This window comes from Drosophila sechellia, chromosome 3R, assembly GCF_004382195.2.
Source record: "Drosophila sechellia strain sech25 chromosome 3R, ASM438219v1, whole genome shotgun sequence".
Classification (NCBI taxonomy): domain Eukaryota; kingdom Metazoa; phylum Arthropoda; class Insecta; order Diptera; family Drosophilidae; genus Drosophila; species Drosophila sechellia.
The window spans coordinates 25,727,667-25,743,543 of NC_045952.1; the positions used below are offsets into that span (position 1 = coordinate 25,727,667).

The window sequence follows — 15,877 nt, forward strand, 5'->3', positions numbered from 1 at the left end:
CGAAGGATGCAGGAGGGGATTCGGTACTTGGGAGCTGGAGTCGGAGCTGAAGCTGCAGCTGGAGCAGGGGTATATGGTATTGGGACAGCGGGCTGGAGCAGGGGGGATCCGCCGAAAAGGAAGTCAAGTCTGAATAGGCCGAAAGAAATTCTATTACAATGTTGAAATATTGCCAAATCATGGCTCTGGGGTAAATAAATTTCCACGCCGCCACTCGCCATGACCGCTGAACCGGGATGGATGGAAATGGAGGATGGATCCGAGGCTGGAGGATGGATAGATGCTGGTGCACCGAAAATAATTGCTTGATAAATTAAAATACAAAAGTATTGTTTGCTAAAAGACTTTTATGTGCATGATATATATAAAATAATAGTATTAATCTCGGGATATGTCACTACCAATTGGAAAATGTATATATAGGATTATATGATGAATCATATTTCCTGCCATTACTTAAATGGATTTTACAGACTATAATATAGTATTATCATTTAAATATAAGGCATAAGACAAAACCATATCATATTAAACTCATGAAATGAATGAAAGAATGAATGCATAGATATAGGGATGATTCCCTGGCGAAGTGATATTTCTTTCTCTGTGATCAGGAGTACCAGGAGCGATCATGGAAGCTAAAGTCCCTGGCCGTTTATAAATAAGTAACCTGATCCCAGCAACACGCTGCCCGACAGGGGCCCAAAAACGGCACACAGCTTCGCTTCGCTGCGGATGAGATGGGTATGGGTATGGGTATGGGTCCTCCACAGTACCAGGTCCCATCCCATCGCATCGCATCGGATCGGATGGGTTTAGATCGGAGAAAAGCGGAACCCGTTTGGAGCTTCTGCGGCAGCAACGTCTTGCGGCATTTTGATTTATAGGCGATTTATGCACTTGGCAGCCGCGGTGGGAGTGGAACTCGCAGCTGAGATGGAAGTGGGAGACACGTCTTGACCGAACTCATGAGCGGACAGCTGGCCAGGGTTTATTACATATTACACGGTATACATATCATAAGGTAAGCCTCGACAGGCACGGGAATTTCAGTATTATCTCGTGTGCGCTAGGCGCACTCACAATGCGCTCGGTTGGAAAGCATTCGAATTGGTTGGTGTTGACTAAAAGACGTGTATAAGGCAACGCTGCGGATGCGGACGCATCTTATCATCTTATCATCTTATCACGGCCGCCGCTTATCTGGGTGAATCAACAGCAACGTTCGCCTCTAGGCCTTCGCACCGGGTGCCCTGTTGGCGAAGAACCACATCAGGCCCATCAGGCAGCTGGGCGGGCTGTTGTTGACGGCTCCCTGTTGGATCATCCGCTTGGCCTCCTCCAGGGACAGCTCCACCACCTCGATAATCTCGTCGTCCACGCCGCCGCCACCTGTGGCCTTGTCCGCGTCGGTCACCTCACAGTAGTACATGGTCTGCTTGGCACCCGATGAGCCAACTCCAGATCTGCAAAGGATTGAGGTGGTTATGCATAAAGCAAGTTGTGAAGGAAGATTTTGAAAAATCAATTAAGATATTTTAAATTTTATATCCTCTTCTATTTATATTAAATATATGCACACCCATTTACCTGTAGACCATGACTTCCTCGATCCGTTCCACGGGCACATCGTAGCCACACTCCTCGACCACTTCCTCCCGAGCGATTTCCACCCAGCTCTTGTTTTTGTCCACGATGCCGGCGCACAGTTCCAAGGTGACACCGATGGCGGGCGGGAACTCCTTGAGGTCCACCTCATCGAAGGTGCCCTTGGCGCTGGAAATGATGCCGTGATAGACGGCCGGTCGGAACTGGCGGACAAGAACCAGTTTCTGGCGAGACGTGTTGTACAAGATGATAGCCACACTATCGTGGACCTTCAGCAGGTCCCAGTTCTTCTCCACGCCATTCTGGACATAGTACAGCCGGAAGGGCTTCACGTACGGCGAATCCTGGGGCAGGGGACCCAGCCAGATCTTGGAAACGTTCTCCATGCTGAATTAGTGGACTTGGAGCACGAAAACACGGCAGTGGCACTGCAATCAGCTGATTGCAAAAGCTCTAACCGGCAATCAGATTGCAGCTTTTTTTACGGGAGAGCTTTTCTGACGTTTAAGGCCAGACAGCAGATGGTAATACTATTCGAATTTGAAAAGTTTGTTTGAGCAAGCAAAATAAATTATTTATTTATTTTAGTTTATTTTGAGTGCTTGAGACTACTATGCTATGCTGAAACCTTGGGTGCCTTGTGCAGAAAGAACCATAGCAGCCCCAGCAAACAGGTGGGTCCACCATTGGTGGTGGCCCCAGTTTGGACCAGCTGCCTCGACTCCTCCAAGGACATTTCTAGCACCTGGATTTTCTCCTCTCCAATGCCTCCGCCTGCCGAGACCTTCTGAGCATCACACACCTCGCAGTAGAACAGGGACATGGCACTACTTGAGGTACCAATACCCGATCTATAGTCGTAGACATGCTGCAGGGATTCGGTGGGCACCTCGTAACCGCACTCTTCGAGGACTTCCTCCTTGGCGATCTCCGCCAGGCTTTTGTCCTTGTCCACGGCGCCACCGCAAAGTTCCAAGGTAACACCCACTTCGGGAGGAAACTGCTCCAGATCAGCTTCTCCCTTAGACATGTCCGGTGATCCAGCCGAATGTATTCCCTCGTAAACTGCTCCCCTGAATTGACGCACGAAGATTAGTTTTTCCCGCGCTTTGTTGTACAGAACCACCACCACACCATCAATGGTTTTGATAATGTCCACTTGTTTCTCCACATCGTTTTCTATGTAGTGAAGTCGACCTGGTTTGATCCAATTCGAATCCTTGGGCATCGGACCAAACCAAATCCTTGAAATACAACTTGGCTGGATCTTGAATCCCGATTTGGCTGACGAGCAGAAGGAGCGACCCAAACTGCCCAGTAGTTTTAACATGTTTTGTGTTTTCGAAAAGCATTTCGATGGTTTTTTAATAGTTATGAATGATTTTCCAACGTTTGTTTGTTTAGTTTAATAAGTTTTGTAACATAATTTTAATAATCTGATTACACAACTTCATAAATGTCCTATAATATACATACATCCCCAAAAAGGGTATTGATCATAAGGTCAAGTGGTCAAAGGATGCGATTCTTGAAGGGGCGGTTGACATCAAAAACATTTAGGAATATTTGAATTATCCCATTATTTTTACATAAGATACGAGCACTATATTACCATTAAATGGAACAGGATGTCTGCTTACAAATATAAAATCTCGCCCGCCCCCACAACTCCTAGTCGAACCAGTTACCATGTCCAGCATGCAGAGCACATCATCATTTGGCGGCGTAGCAATTGTCGCACACACGCACTGGTTTCCCCGGCTGACCCTGGGCATTGAGGAGTGGCAGCGTGTGCTCCGAACAGGCCTTACAGAAGATCTCGCCGCAGCTGCGGCAGTGATGCTTCCGCCGCGTAAGATTGAACTCCCGCTCGCAGGCGGTGCAATGGGTGGCAATGGAGTCCGGTGCCCAGATCCCTGGACTACCCACTGCCTCGGGCATGGCTTGCAGCGACTGGGCGGAGCCGGAGAGCAGCTGGCGCTGGCGACGCTCCTGATCCTGCATCTCCGACACCTTCAGTTTGCTCACGCTCAGCTGGATGCCGAGCTCCTCCAGCGTCGTTTGTGCCTCTGACCATTGCGTTCGCACCTTCTCCAGATCAGCCTTGAGCTTGCCGTTCCTCTCCTTCTCCTCCGACAGTTCCTTGAGGCAGCCCTGCAGATTGGCTATCTTCTCCTTCAGTTTCAGCTCCTTCTCCTGCAGCGATAACCGCCACTCGCGCTCGATCCTCGACTCGGCCTCCGCCCGGGCAGCCCGCTCCTCACTGGCGGTCACCTGGGTGGTCAGTGTTTGCGACGTGGTTTTGAGAATCTCCCCCAGGTTGCTTTTGTCATGACTCCACCTGCGGAGGGGAAAACAGGACTTAATTGCTTAATCTTCCGGATATTTGAAAAGTAACTTCATGATGCAGCAGCTACAGAATTATTTCCGGATCAGTACTCCCCCGCCATCTTACTTCTTCTCCAGCTGATCGATGGTGCTGGCCATGTCCTCCTTTTGCACCTCCAGCTTGGTCATCAGCTCCGTTTTGTGCGTTAACGACGCCTTGCAGTCCTGCCAACGAAGAAAATAATCGGATGTACCAACGTTGTCATGACTCCGTCGTCGCTTACTCTAATCTCGATGTTAGTATGGTGGAAAATGAAAGACTTGTGGTTCGGATAAGTTTTATTTGTCTGGGATCGATTTGGAGGAGTACGTGGATTGGAATATATGCAGAAGTTCCAACGCGTATAGTACATTGCATGGATTTGTAGATTCATATAGTCTCGATATTTATTCATAGTATATAATTACAATAATATTATAATTATAATTATAATTATGAGTGTATAATTACAATATAAGCGACTACGTGGGTATCCATACGTACATACATACATATGTATAATAAACATCTGAAGCCTCTTAATCACACTATACATATATACAACGACGTATGGTTACAATATAATCGTACATATATAATCTTTGTTTACGGGGCCTCTGGGTAGATAATTTAGCTAACAGGTTGCATACACATTAGTTATTCAAAACCTTTAACAATTCTGGTATCTGGTATACTTTCCCCTAAAGGGATCTGGTCTACGGAGTAAAGGCATCCTATATGGTACACACTGTCTATGGTGTTTATTTAGTTGTGGTCTCCCGAAATGAGAGTCTTGTTAAGCAGTTTCTAGTTCCCTTCGGCACCTGGAGCCGGACTTTGAGTGGCCATCCAGGTGCTTGGAATGTTGAGAGAAATACAGGCCGTTCCGATTTTCACATGCCAACTTTAGTGGACTGATTTTTGGATCAGACATTACATAGGTCATTATTTCATAAAGGGGCTCCTGAGGAAGCCAAATAATAGTTGAACAAATGAATTTAAGCTTAGGTTTAAATGCAGTCAGGCACTAAATACATTGAGTAAATATATTAAACTAGTTTCAGATTAGGGGTCATTTCAGAAAAAGACAAACAAGTTAATACATTTATGTAGAACTCATTTTGTGAAAACCGAAACTGGCCTTATAAATTAAGTATCCTAAGTATTCTTATTTAGCTGCTTAGAGCTTAAGTTTCTCCATCGGCGGCCTGCTCCCGGCACAGGACATAATCGCTTTGGGATGCATCCACGCCAAAGTGCTGGGTCACCGCAGCCGCCGCCTCGGCTAGCTCATCGTTCAGGGACTTGGCGGACGTGGGCGTCTTGGCATCCTTGCTCTCCTGTTGCTCCTCCGGATGGGGCGCATCCGGCTGGCGCGGTGACTTGCGATACTTGCTGGGATCGAAGGGCGGAAAGGCGTCCATCTTGAGGTGCATACGCTTCATGGGCGGGCCAGTGTCCTGTTTGTGCTTCTTGGTGAGCGCCTCGAACTTTTCCAGATTCTGCTGTCGCCGCGTGTTCGGCGATCGGTCTCCGCCAATGGCTGCGTTCCCAGCTCCAGCTCCAGATCCCGATCCCGATCCCGGTCCATGGTGTTGCTGGTCGATGAGCTTCGATTCGTATTTCTTTTCTAGCGATTGTAAAATGTTACCAATTTGTGAGGCTTTCGTTTGCAGACGCGAGACCATCTCGCCCTTCTGTGTGAGTTCATCTTCACATTCCTGGTTAAATTTTAGACGGGATTACTTTTTGACTTAAGGGCTTAAACCGATTTACTTGGAGCAAATGACTAAACTATAAACCAAAGCTTAAAACATAAAGTGAAATGATACCAGAGCTACGAACCAGATAAGCGAATGAATGTGGACAGATGAGTTGTGAGCAGTGTAATGAGTGTTTGACTAAGTCATTTTGGTTGTCCTGCCAAGGAATCGAGTGCAGATTACCCAGCAGTCAACCAAAATTGACCCATTTTGATGAAGTCTACTAACCTGCAGTTTTCGGTACATCTCCAGGTTGATCTGCTTGATGTCGTCCAGTTGGCGGCGCAGTGAGACTATCGTGTCCTGCTTTTCGTGGATGTCCTTCTCCAGCAATTTCATGGCCATGTCCGATTCCGCCTTGAGGGACACCTGCAATTTGAGCTCCTTCTCAAGCTCGCTGTTCTTGCGACGCTCCTCAGCCAGCTCCTCGGACGCCTTCTCCTTGTCCTTGTCGGAGGAACCACCCGAACCAGTTGAATGGTTGTCCGCTGCCGGCGTGGACTGCCGCATGGCCTGGTTCTCGGCCTGCAGGGCCAACAGGCTGTTCCGAGCGATTGCCAAATCCTCTTTCATCAGGGCATTTGTGGTCGTTAGGGACTCCACTTTGGCCTGCAGATTGCCGACAGTGGCGCTGAAAAATTAGGAATAACTTAGCTGGGGGCACTTCATAACAACAGGCGAAACCCACTTTAGATGCCTGTTGAGCTCCTCAATGTAGTTCTTCTGATCCAGCACCGCAATCATGTTGCCCTGCCCAGTGGCATCCAGCAGAGCTGGCGGAGCACTGTCTTCTGGAGCGGCATCGGCGTTTCTCGAACTGGAACGCAGGTACAACGAGAAGTCGATGACGCCCTGCTGTGAGTCCAGATCCTCCTCCTTCACGCACAGATTGCAATCGATCACGTTTAAGCCCACCAACATGCCCATTATCACAACGATCTGAAGCAGGAAGAGATGGGTTAAAGGGGTTCCTTAAGAAGATTGCTTGCAGCCTAACCTCATCGCTCATCATCAGAGCATGTGGCTCATAGTAGTCGAAGAGTGAATCCTCCCGGTGCTCGATGAGCGCCTGCAGGTAATCCGATAGCTTCTTTTGCATCAAAGCGATCCTCAGCCAGGCACGAGCGCGGCCAATGTGGGTACGGACGGTGGGCAGATCCCTTACACTCGCCGTAATATCCTGCGCCTCCGGACAGTAGTGCTCGACGCTCTGCAGCAGGTCCCAGAGTTCCTTCCTCGGTCCCAGCAGACCCTTCTTGGGCCGCAATCCGTGCCCCAGGACGTGCTCGATGACGATGAAGAAATGCTGCAGCGGCAGGTGATCCGAGTCCAGCATGCGACCATATCGCAGCGACTGCTCCAACAGCTCCTTGACCACCAGCTTGCAGATGTTCACCAGATTGCTGCGCTCGATTTCCGCCGTGTCCCGAGCTGCAAAAGGAGGAACGGTGGTTCCCAGATTAAAGACTCGGCCGGCGCAGAAATTTGCTTCAAAACAACTGACAACTGATTAACTGAGTAATGAAACTTCATGTGCTCTCCTGGCTGCTTTTCTTTCTGGCACCCGGGGGTTGTCCCATATACAGCATCGACCTGGCTACTTTGGAGGTGCCCACAAACGATTTCCAAAACGAACTGACCCTGCAATCCATGCTCAGTTCGGAGCTGCGGGATTACCGCAATGGCCTGATCGATAGGGTCGATGACCAGGTGACCAATCCTCCCTATTCCCCGCCGCCCAAATACCAAGAGCATGAATGGTTTAAGGATCTGCCCAGCGAGCTGCAAAAGGCGACGAGGAGGAGGGCCACAGAATCGGACTCATTCCTGGGCACCAATCTGTTTGGCAACTACCGCAAGAATTGCTTTTCCACGGAGGACATTGCTATGATATCCGCGCGCAAGGACTTCGAGCTGCTGGTGCCCAAATCCTTTCCGCAGTGCCTCCTCACCGACAGCCTTGTCTACATGCTGCTGCGGTACTTCAATACTGTTAACCAGATCGTGAAGCGTATGTCAGACGATGATACGCGGCTCATCATGCAGAGAGCATTCTACGATGCCCTGGGTGGCTACCTGCGCTACTATCTGGTGCCCATGGCCCAGTTATCCTACTATGCCGGACGCATCAAGCTGAACACCGTGGAGCGCTTGGTGAACATATATCAGCAGTGCAAAACGACACTCAATACGAATGGAAATGGGTGGAGAGCTCCGGACAAGGATGTATTGTCGCAGTTCAAGGTGCGAAAAATCGAACCGGTCAAGCTGCCCAAGAGCTGCCATTCCGAGGAGGATGCCTCCAGCTGTGCTCAACTGGATCAGACTTGCATTTCCCAAGAGCCGGATCAAGGGAGCATGATTGTGAGCCTGCCTCGACTGGAGACGCTCGATGAGAATGGCTATATGGGCAACATATACCTGCCCTTTCGAAAGCGACGCATCTACAATCTTCGATCTCCCAGATCGGAGTTCATCGTGGTGAAGTTCTTCCAAACCCTAACCAACTGCCATCGGTTTCAGGGAATCAGCCAGGCTAATTACAATCGCCAGTTGCTCGCCTGGATAAAGGAAAATCTAGAAATGCACTACAGCGATGATGTATTCTACCCGGGTCTGGGCGGAATACTGCAGATCCAGGAGAGGCTGTCGAGAGAGGCGAAGAGTGCGGAGGAGGAGGCCCGGGCACCATGCAATAAGGATGACGGGAAGGGATCACCACCCTGTCCCAAAGAGGACTCCCGCAAGATGAGTCGCTCCGCCATTCACTGGCAGGAGATGTCGGAACCAGTTCAGGAGCCGGGGCAGGAGTCAGAGCACCAGGACGAATGGCTCACCGGATTGAATAAGGTTCAGAATCTGCCGGAGGAAGTGGAAGAGTGCCGCGAGTGCGACAACGATGAGACACTGATCTGGTGCATTGCCGCCTTTCTGACCCTGCTCCTTCTCCTCATTCTGCTCATCATCTGCTGTTGCATGCGAAGGGGCAAGAAGAAGAGGGTTGCCCCAACGGATGCAGAGGCTCCTCCGCCGAAGGAGAGGCCCAGGAAAGAAAAGGAGCCGCTGAAAGCCAAGGAGCCAGAAAAGGAAAGAGAAAAAAAGAACGAAAAAGACGAAACTGATGCTTCTCGCAGGTACTACTACTCCGGTTCTGGTCGCTCCACCTCACAAAGATCGGTGCCGAGCAATCGTAAGTCAAATAAGTTTGTGCCAACTAAATCTAACCGCTCGAGCTTACAGGATATGCGAATAATCCCGAGCTAGATTCCTTCACCTCATCCTCGTCGCTGGGATGTCAGTTCAACAGGAAGTGCATGCCTCTGAAGTTCTCCCGAGCGAAAGGAGGGGAATACTATGCACCGGACAAGAGCCGGGATCCGGTGGGAAAGCAGGTCTCTCCCCTCAAACTTCTTTCCGATGATTCGTCTCCTAGCCGAGCGCCGTACAGGGACGTTTCTAAGCCCGCACTCAAGTCAACCCTATCCGTCATTCCCTCGTCGGACAGCGAACTGGACAGCAGAGAGAATAGACATCGACATAGGCATGACCGCGAAGAAGCCAGGCGGAAGAAGCATACGGACTTCGAGACGGGTCGAAAGAAAGAGGTAAGTTATCAGTGCTCCGCCTGCTTTTGAGATCCTGAACCCAGAGTCACCAGCAGACCAAATCCTCAGAAGACAAAAAGCCATCATCACCTGAAAGGCGATCGTCCAAACAAGTTAGGATAGGTAAGTGGATGACTGCTTGTTTCCTAGGTCTAATCGACTCATTCACTTAATCCTTTGATACTGCCACAAAGCAACGCCGGAAAAGCACGATACATCCGATGATCCTCTTCTGCACAGGAAGAAGTCGCAGGAGAAACCAGATGTCCCTGCCGGTCGCCAGAGGGGCGGTGCAGAGGTGAGTGGGATTTGCAATATGCAATATGCCAAAATATTGATCTTGAAGGTTTTTCAGTCTTTAAAGGACTCTCCCAGCTGGGAAACGACTTTTGACGATAACTAGTTGGCAATTTTTTAACCTGTTTTGTTTTTTAACTACCTATTTCTTAAGTGTATATTTTTTGATAAGATTTAATAAACCCTTTGATTTTTAACTTTTGCATTTCTCCATTGAAAGGAAAATGAAGTTCGCAATAAAATCATAAGCGAGATATTAGATATATCTGCCTAATGGACACCTAACACTGATATCCTCCATCAAAGCTGAGATTTAAGTATTTCCTAAGTAAATCACGTAACTTTTAACCAAGAGCAAGCAACTAAATGTGCAACAATGCAAAGAGGCATGCAACTAGATGGAAGATTACAAAGGCCAATATAATCGAGAACCAAGATCTATCCACTCACACATTTTAAAGACTTTCGGCTAGATAAGAATCGGTCGTGTTCTATAACTTAGAACAGCAAAGCAAAAGCTATTGTCTAAACATACTTAGATGTTAAAAAAAAACAATATTTTAAGCAAAGTAATAACGTAGAAAAATCTAAAGCCTCTAGAATATGATGACTTGAATCTTCGAGTTCTTATGATTTTTATGGCCCTTGCAATCTAACGAGAAATGAAGAGAAACTACAAAGTAGAAGCGTGCTGGGCAACAGAGGCATCAAGAAGCGACCTACAGAGATGCGACCACTCGGCGAAGAGGCCAACACTCTGGTGCTGCGACTGGGAGTGCGACTGGGACTGGCCGAGTGCCGCGGAGCCACTGTGGACCATGTCGCACAGCCGGCGGCCGATAAGGTTTTCAATTGCCATAATACCATTGTCGGTGATGTCCAAGGCGCCTCCTCCACCGGCGTTGCCGCCACTTCCACTGCCGGTGGACAGTCCGGAGAAGCGCTTGCTGTTGCGCTTGCTGGAGCTGGAGCCCACATTGTAGTTGGACCCGAAGCCTGTTTGGGAACTACTGCCGCCTGCCAGTTTCTCACTGGTCTGAGCTGCCTGGTTGGCCGTTCCGCCGGCCACATCAATGTCCTGCAGCTCCTTGAGGCACAACCACTCGCCATCGACGGATACCCGGAAATTGCACAGGTAAATGGTGTCCTGGACACCGCCGGCCAGCTCCTCGCTGGTGTTGGCATGCGAGGCCTTTGGCAAAGCAATCGTGTTGCTGCTGTTGCTCGCCTGTTGTTGCTGCAACACCAGAGGTTGCTGCTGTGTCTGTTGTGGTTGTGGCGGCTGCTGTTTCGGCTGCACTTGCTGTGGGGGTGGATTCTGACCCTTTTGGCTCTTCGCCGCTGCTGCTTGCGCCTTTGTTGTTGCCGTTCCAACAGTTGCTGCTGCTGTTGTGCCAATTGGAGTTGCTGACGTCGATGACTTTGCGGACTTGCCTACTTGTTGTTGACCCGTTTGAGGCGCCTTCTTGGCCGCCATTGTTCCTGCCGCCACTGACGTCGCGCTGCCCGTGGTTGGCGTTTTCGCCGAACTCCTCAAGGGCTTCGAGCTGCTGCCGCTGGCACTTGATCCTGTTGCCAGGCTGCTTGACTTGATGCGACTGCTGCCGCTGGTGCTGCTCAGGTTGTTGTTGTTCGCCGACGACAACTTGGTCCTTTTCGTATCCTCGACGAGTCCACGCATTTCGCTGCTGCTTCAAAGTACGCCTGAGTGTGTGCGTGGGCGTCCATAAAAATACAGATATATACATATATCGATATTAGCTGTTCAATAAGTTCGGAGTTTCCTTTGCTGCCGCTTTCCCTCAATTGTTTTTTCTTTACCTTAGAGGGGTTTTTCCTTTTGTAAGCCTCTTTTCCAGAGGGTTTTCCTTCTAAAATAACCAAATAACCGAAAATTCTCGCCGCTTTGAGTTTGCACCGTTATCCTGTTGTGTACGCGTTGAGTAAGACTGGCAAAAAGTTCTTTATCCTATTGATTTGTCCAGTGCGCAAAGCTCCTCGCGAGCTTTCGTTGGGGGTGTTCTCGATGGTCACGCTGTATGTGGTGCGTAAATCACCTTTGACACTTTCCCAATGCACTTTTATATTAGTTTTAATTATATTATTTATACAAGTACCGAAATATTTAAACGACAGCACAAACCACGAAATTGCTTATACTAATTATTAAAAAAATTTTACAATGGTTTTTGTGTTTCTAAATATTATATATATATTTATTTTCCTTTGTTTAATAGTTTTTATTGATAGCGTACAATGGAAACCAAAGCTGCTTATCATCAAATGAATAATAATTCGGACTCACCGCGTTTCAGTCGTTTTGCTTTCAGTTTCGATGGCGACGGGGATGAAGCATTGGCGCTCGCTACCGTGTCCGGCGCAACAGGTACAACAGGTGGTTCGGGCTCGTCGGGATACGGGTACGTGGTGGTGCCATCGATTACCTCGGAGGAGGCGGCTGCTGCGGCCGCATTCGAGAACTGCGTGGATATGTGGCTGAAGATCTGCGAGGAGATGCTCTCCGTGCGCCAGAAGGTGTTCCGCAGGCGGTCCAGCGATGATGTAGAGACGCTGGGCGCAGGCGCGGCACCTCCGATGGTGGGCGTAACCGGAATGGAGACACTCGAGGATTGGGAGTCTTCACTCCTCTCGCGGCGCACCAGCAGATCGTCCGTGCTCATGGCGAATTACTTGCTTCGCGACGATTATTGGGACACTTATGCGGGCTCACATGAATCAAAACGACGCGATTAAAGGCGCTAATTTCGCTTGTTTTGCACTTGAACGCGGAGTAAACAAAAAATTTTGTCAATACAAAATTAAAACAGCTGTTGCACTGCGATTGGGGATGGGCGATAACAATCACTGGTCACAGATCACGGTTATGGCAGCTTGACGGGTATGTTATGTTATCGAACTCTAGTAAACACATTTAAAAAGCAACCACATACATAACGTTTATTAAAGACGTTTATTAAACACATTTTTAAGCTTTAGTTGAAGCTATATCAAAACTATACACATTTGCTGACTTTGTTATCGATAAGAAAACTCAAGCAGGTGCTAAAAGCATCGTAATCTGGCAACACTGTGTCCAGTTTTACCGCCAAAATAAATTGCTAGGTTTATTTACGAAAATTACACGCCGAGCGAAAGGACAACGAATGGAGGAGGAATTGAAGCAGCAGTTCGACGAGATGGGCGTGGAGCCAGCGGACTCAGTTTTGGGCAGGTGTGCGGAGCTGGCCATTACGTACAACATCCACGACGCCACAGAGTTCGTGGAGCAGTGGATGGCCTTCAGCTTGTCGCACCTTCATGGCGAAGATCCTGCGATCGAGAATCTGGGCGACTTCGAGCGGAAGGTGCTCCAGCTGCGGAAGGACAAGGCGTGCTCCAAAACAACTGGCCAGACGGTGAAATCATATGGTTCGCCCTCTGTACAGGATACGAACTCACTGGTTACATATGGCGTCATGGAGGACGATCGCATGCTTGATGACTATGTCAGCGAATCGGCAGTGGACTCCTCCGCTCTGCATACGCCCAAGGCCAAGAAGGAGTCGGTTCGAAGCTCCAATCTCAAGGGCGGTGTGCTCTTTAGCCCCGCCAGCTATACACCCCAATCGGCAAAGAGGAAAGCAGGTTTAGAAACACCATCCAACTCAGTGGCCGGCAAGCCGGGCGACATAGTCGACACCTTCGGACATCCCAAACTCCTGGCTGGCTCCAGCTGGCAGTCGCAAATGGAGCACACGGTGCCAGTAACCCAAAAACTGCTGCACAACGAAGCCTCGCTGACCATCGCCAATTTGGGCTACATGAACGACTTGCTGACCGACCGATGTCACAACCTGCGCGTCCGCTTTGACCAAACTGGGCCTGCACTGGTGGACAAGAAACTTGGACAAGCAGGCGCAGCCGAGTGCATTTGGTATCCGCAGGATAGGCAGGTATTGCAGTCCGCAGGTGGACTCCACGCGTTGGGAATGATTCATTCCGAGGACGATGGCCCACTGGACGCCCACTCCGCATTTATGGCTGTTTTAGATGACGATATAGAAGATGAAATGGACCCAACGCTCACGCTCAACTTCTCCAGGGTCAAGTCTGCCAGCATATTCCCAGGTCAAGTGGTGCTCGCCAAAGGGTTCATACCCAGGGGCAAAACCTTCATGGTAGAGGAGATTCACACAGAGCGCAAACTGACGCCAGCAACGCCTCTGCAAATAGACAGGGAGCTTCAGTTTGTGGTGGCCTCCGGACCCTTTACGGACAGTACGGATCTCTTCTACGAACCGCTGCACGACCTGCTTAAGTACCTCAAGGATCACAGACCTGACGTGCTGGTGCTTACGGGACCCTTCCTGGATGCGGACCACAAGATGGTCGGCGAACTGGCCGAGACCTTCGATACATTCTTCGAGAAGATGATTGGGGGAATAATGGAGGCGATTGGTAGTCACACCGCAGTGCTGGTGGTGACCAGTCAGAAGGACGCCATGGCGCTCTCCGTATATCCAACGCCGCCACCCACTCTGCGCAGAACCTATCCAAATCTATACATGCTGCCCGATCCATCTCTGGTGGACTTGGATGGCCTTACGCTGGGCGTTACCTCAACCGACGTGGTGGATCACCTGCTGAGTCACGAGTTTGCTGTAAATGCCGGCGAGCGGATGCACAGGGCCATCAACCACTTGTTCCACCAGGGCTCCTTCTATCCTTTGTATCCTCCGGCGGACGAAGACATGGCCTACGATTCCCAGCTGGCGTTGAAATATGCACAGCTCAAACAGCTGCCAAATGTGCTCATCCTGCCCAGCGACCAGCGGCACTTCGTACGCTTGGTCAACGACTGCCTGGTGATCAATCCCGGCCGTGTCGCGGACAAGAAGGGCGGCACTTTCGCCCGCTTCCTGGTGGCGCCTTCGGTGCCGGGAAAGCCAGCCAACATGTTCAACAGTGTGGCGTGCCAAGTCCAACGCATCTAACCTGACCACTTTGTGATGATGATAAGGATAGGATAGTGGAAAATATCGCTATCGTTCATTTTGCATTGAGTAGGGTAATAAGATCAGTACAATATTATTAGTTAATATAATAAACACTACTTTGTCATAACTTTTCATAAAAGTCATTTTTTTTTTTCATTCAACCAACCCCACAAACTAGCATTAGTTATTTTGTGCCAAAGTAGGTATTGTATTGTTTGTAAACATTAAACATATGCCCTGGAGTATTCTCAGACTTAAGTTTTATATACAACAAGATCAGCAATGGCTAGAAACGTTGCTGCGCCACAAGCTTTAGCTGGAGGAGATTCTATGGAAGTGGAGCGCCGTTGCTGGATGTGTTTTCAGACCGATAAGGAGGACGGTGGCCTGGCTTGGGTGAATCCATGTCTCTGCGATAAGTGGGTGCACGAGAGCTGCGTTTCCCTCATGATCGACGAGATGACCCGAACAGTCGACAACGATCTGCAACCCGTTTCCTGCCCCTTTTGCGTAACGGAGTACAACATTTCATACCCAAATCTCGGGATTTTCGACAGGGCTTTGAAGCTGACCAACGGTCTTATCCTAAAACACTTTTATAATTGCCTGGCCATTGTCTTCACGGTGGCCTTTGCCTATTTGTCAGCGACTTCATTCGGAGCAATAACATATATGCAGATCACTGGTCAGGAAGGTCGCGTTCATCAAATAATTCAGTCGGGAGACCTGTTGCATATTCTGATCGTATTCCCATGTATATCGGTAGTTCTGATACTTGGACGCATGATTCCCTGGGAAGATGCCCTGTTGCGCTTCATTATAAGTCTTCCAAGGATCTGCCTAGGACCGGAATATGACCAGACCGAACCATACCCTCCTCCTGCGCCAATGAAGGAAAATTCGGGATCGCGTGTGTTCTGTGGAGCCATCCTCTTGCCCACCATATCCATGTACGTGGGTAGGGTTCTTTACAGCTCTGTCGACGATAAGTTGCAACAAACTCTTTTTGGAGGATTGACTTTCATAGCGATTAAGGGAATCTTGAAAATGTACCTCATGCATAACCAATACATCCGCCGTATGCAGAGTCGCGTTTTGGATTACACGGATGAAAACCTTGTGGAGTTAGACGGACACTAGGTAATCTCAAGATCTGCAAGAGTAGCAAGAAGTAATTAGACTATGTGCTCAAATTGTAAAGTGTAAAATTTTCGTGAGAAAACTTGTTACAATAGTGCA

The 15,877-nt window shown here is 49.1% G+C and overlaps 6 protein-coding genes across 13 annotated transcripts; 3 read left to right on the top strand and 3 right to left on the bottom strand.

Moving 5' to 3' along the window:
* Positions 1–954: 954 nt before the first annotated feature.
* LOC6617151 (uridine diphosphate glucose pyrophosphatase NUDT14) lies at positions 955–2,043 on the bottom strand. The gene is made up of 2 exons (XM_032721905.1): positions 1,591–2,043; positions 955–1,466 (listed from the first exon to the last, which is right to left on the bottom strand). Exons 1-2 carry the CDS (start codon positions 1,992–1,994, stop codon positions 1,232–1,234), a joined length of 639 nt encoding a protein of 212 aa, XP_032577796.1. The 5' UTR covers positions 1,995–2,043; the 3' UTR covers positions 955–1,231.
* A 38-nt stretch (positions 2,044–2,081) lies between these two features.
* LOC116801553 (uridine diphosphate glucose pyrophosphatase NUDT14) lies at positions 2,082–2,963 on the bottom strand. Its single transcript, XM_032721904.1, has one exon. It carries the CDS (start codon positions 2,936–2,938, stop codon positions 2,225–2,227), a length of 714 nt encoding a protein of 237 aa, XP_032577795.1. The 5' UTR covers positions 2,939–2,963; the 3' UTR covers positions 2,082–2,224.
* A 36-nt stretch (positions 2,964–2,999) lies between these two features.
* On the bottom strand, positions 3,000–12,482 carry LOC6621063 (protein RUFY3). Of its 6 annotated transcripts, none has more exons than XM_032721889.1 (7): positions 11,463–11,644; positions 10,506–11,345; positions 6,737–7,170; positions 6,428–6,678; positions 5,968–6,370; positions 4,064–4,161; positions 3,000–3,949 (listed from the first exon to the last, which is right to left on the bottom strand). In XM_032721889.1, exons 2-7 carry the CDS (start codon positions 11,320–11,322, stop codon positions 3,322–3,324), a joined length of 2,631 nt encoding a protein of 876 aa, XP_032577780.1. In that variant the 5' UTR covers positions 11,323–11,345; positions 11,463–11,644; the 3' UTR covers positions 3,000–3,321. The 6 variants fall into 6 exon arrangements, 5 of the variants coding, with proteins under 5 accessions (XP_032577780.1, XP_032577783.1, XP_032577781.1 ...); XR_004362086.1 differs by having other exon boundaries at positions 3,888–3,949; positions 4,007–4,161; positions 11,463–11,653; XM_032721892.1 differs by lacking the exons at positions 10,506–11,345; positions 11,463–11,644 and adding an exon at positions 11,947–12,481.
* On the top strand, positions 7,205–9,838 carry LOC6617154. 3 transcript variants are annotated; one of them, XM_032721894.1, is made up of 5 exons: positions 7,205–8,929; positions 8,980–9,344; positions 9,398–9,467; positions 9,539–9,642; positions 9,700–9,838. In XM_032721894.1, exons 1-5 carry the CDS (start codon positions 7,261–7,263, stop codon positions 9,745–9,747), a joined length of 2,256 nt encoding a protein of 751 aa, XP_032577785.1. In that variant the 5' UTR covers positions 7,205–7,260; the 3' UTR covers positions 9,748–9,838. The 3 variants fall into 3 exon arrangements, with proteins under 3 accessions (XP_032577785.1, XP_002041481.1, XP_032577786.1); XM_002041445.2 differs by having other exon boundaries at positions 9,401–9,467; XM_032721895.1 differs by lacking the exon at positions 9,700–9,838 and having other exon boundaries at positions 9,414–9,467; positions 9,539–9,630.
* Positions 12,483–12,714: 232 nt separating the features above from the next.
* LOC6617156 (DNA polymerase alpha subunit B) lies at positions 12,715–14,777 on the top strand. The gene has a single exon (XM_002041447.2). It carries the CDS (start codon positions 12,806–12,808, stop codon positions 14,633–14,635), a length of 1,830 nt encoding a protein of 609 aa, XP_002041483.1. The 5' UTR covers positions 12,715–12,805; the 3' UTR covers positions 14,636–14,777.
* Positions 14,778–14,861: 84 nt separating this feature from the next.
* LOC6617157 (E3 ubiquitin-protein ligase MARCH5) lies at positions 14,862–15,873 on the top strand. Its single transcript, XM_002041448.2, has one exon. It carries the CDS (start codon positions 14,921–14,923, stop codon positions 15,776–15,778), a length of 858 nt encoding a protein of 285 aa, XP_002041484.1. The 5' UTR covers positions 14,862–14,920; the 3' UTR covers positions 15,779–15,873.
* Positions 15,874–15,877: the final 4 nt, after the last annotated feature.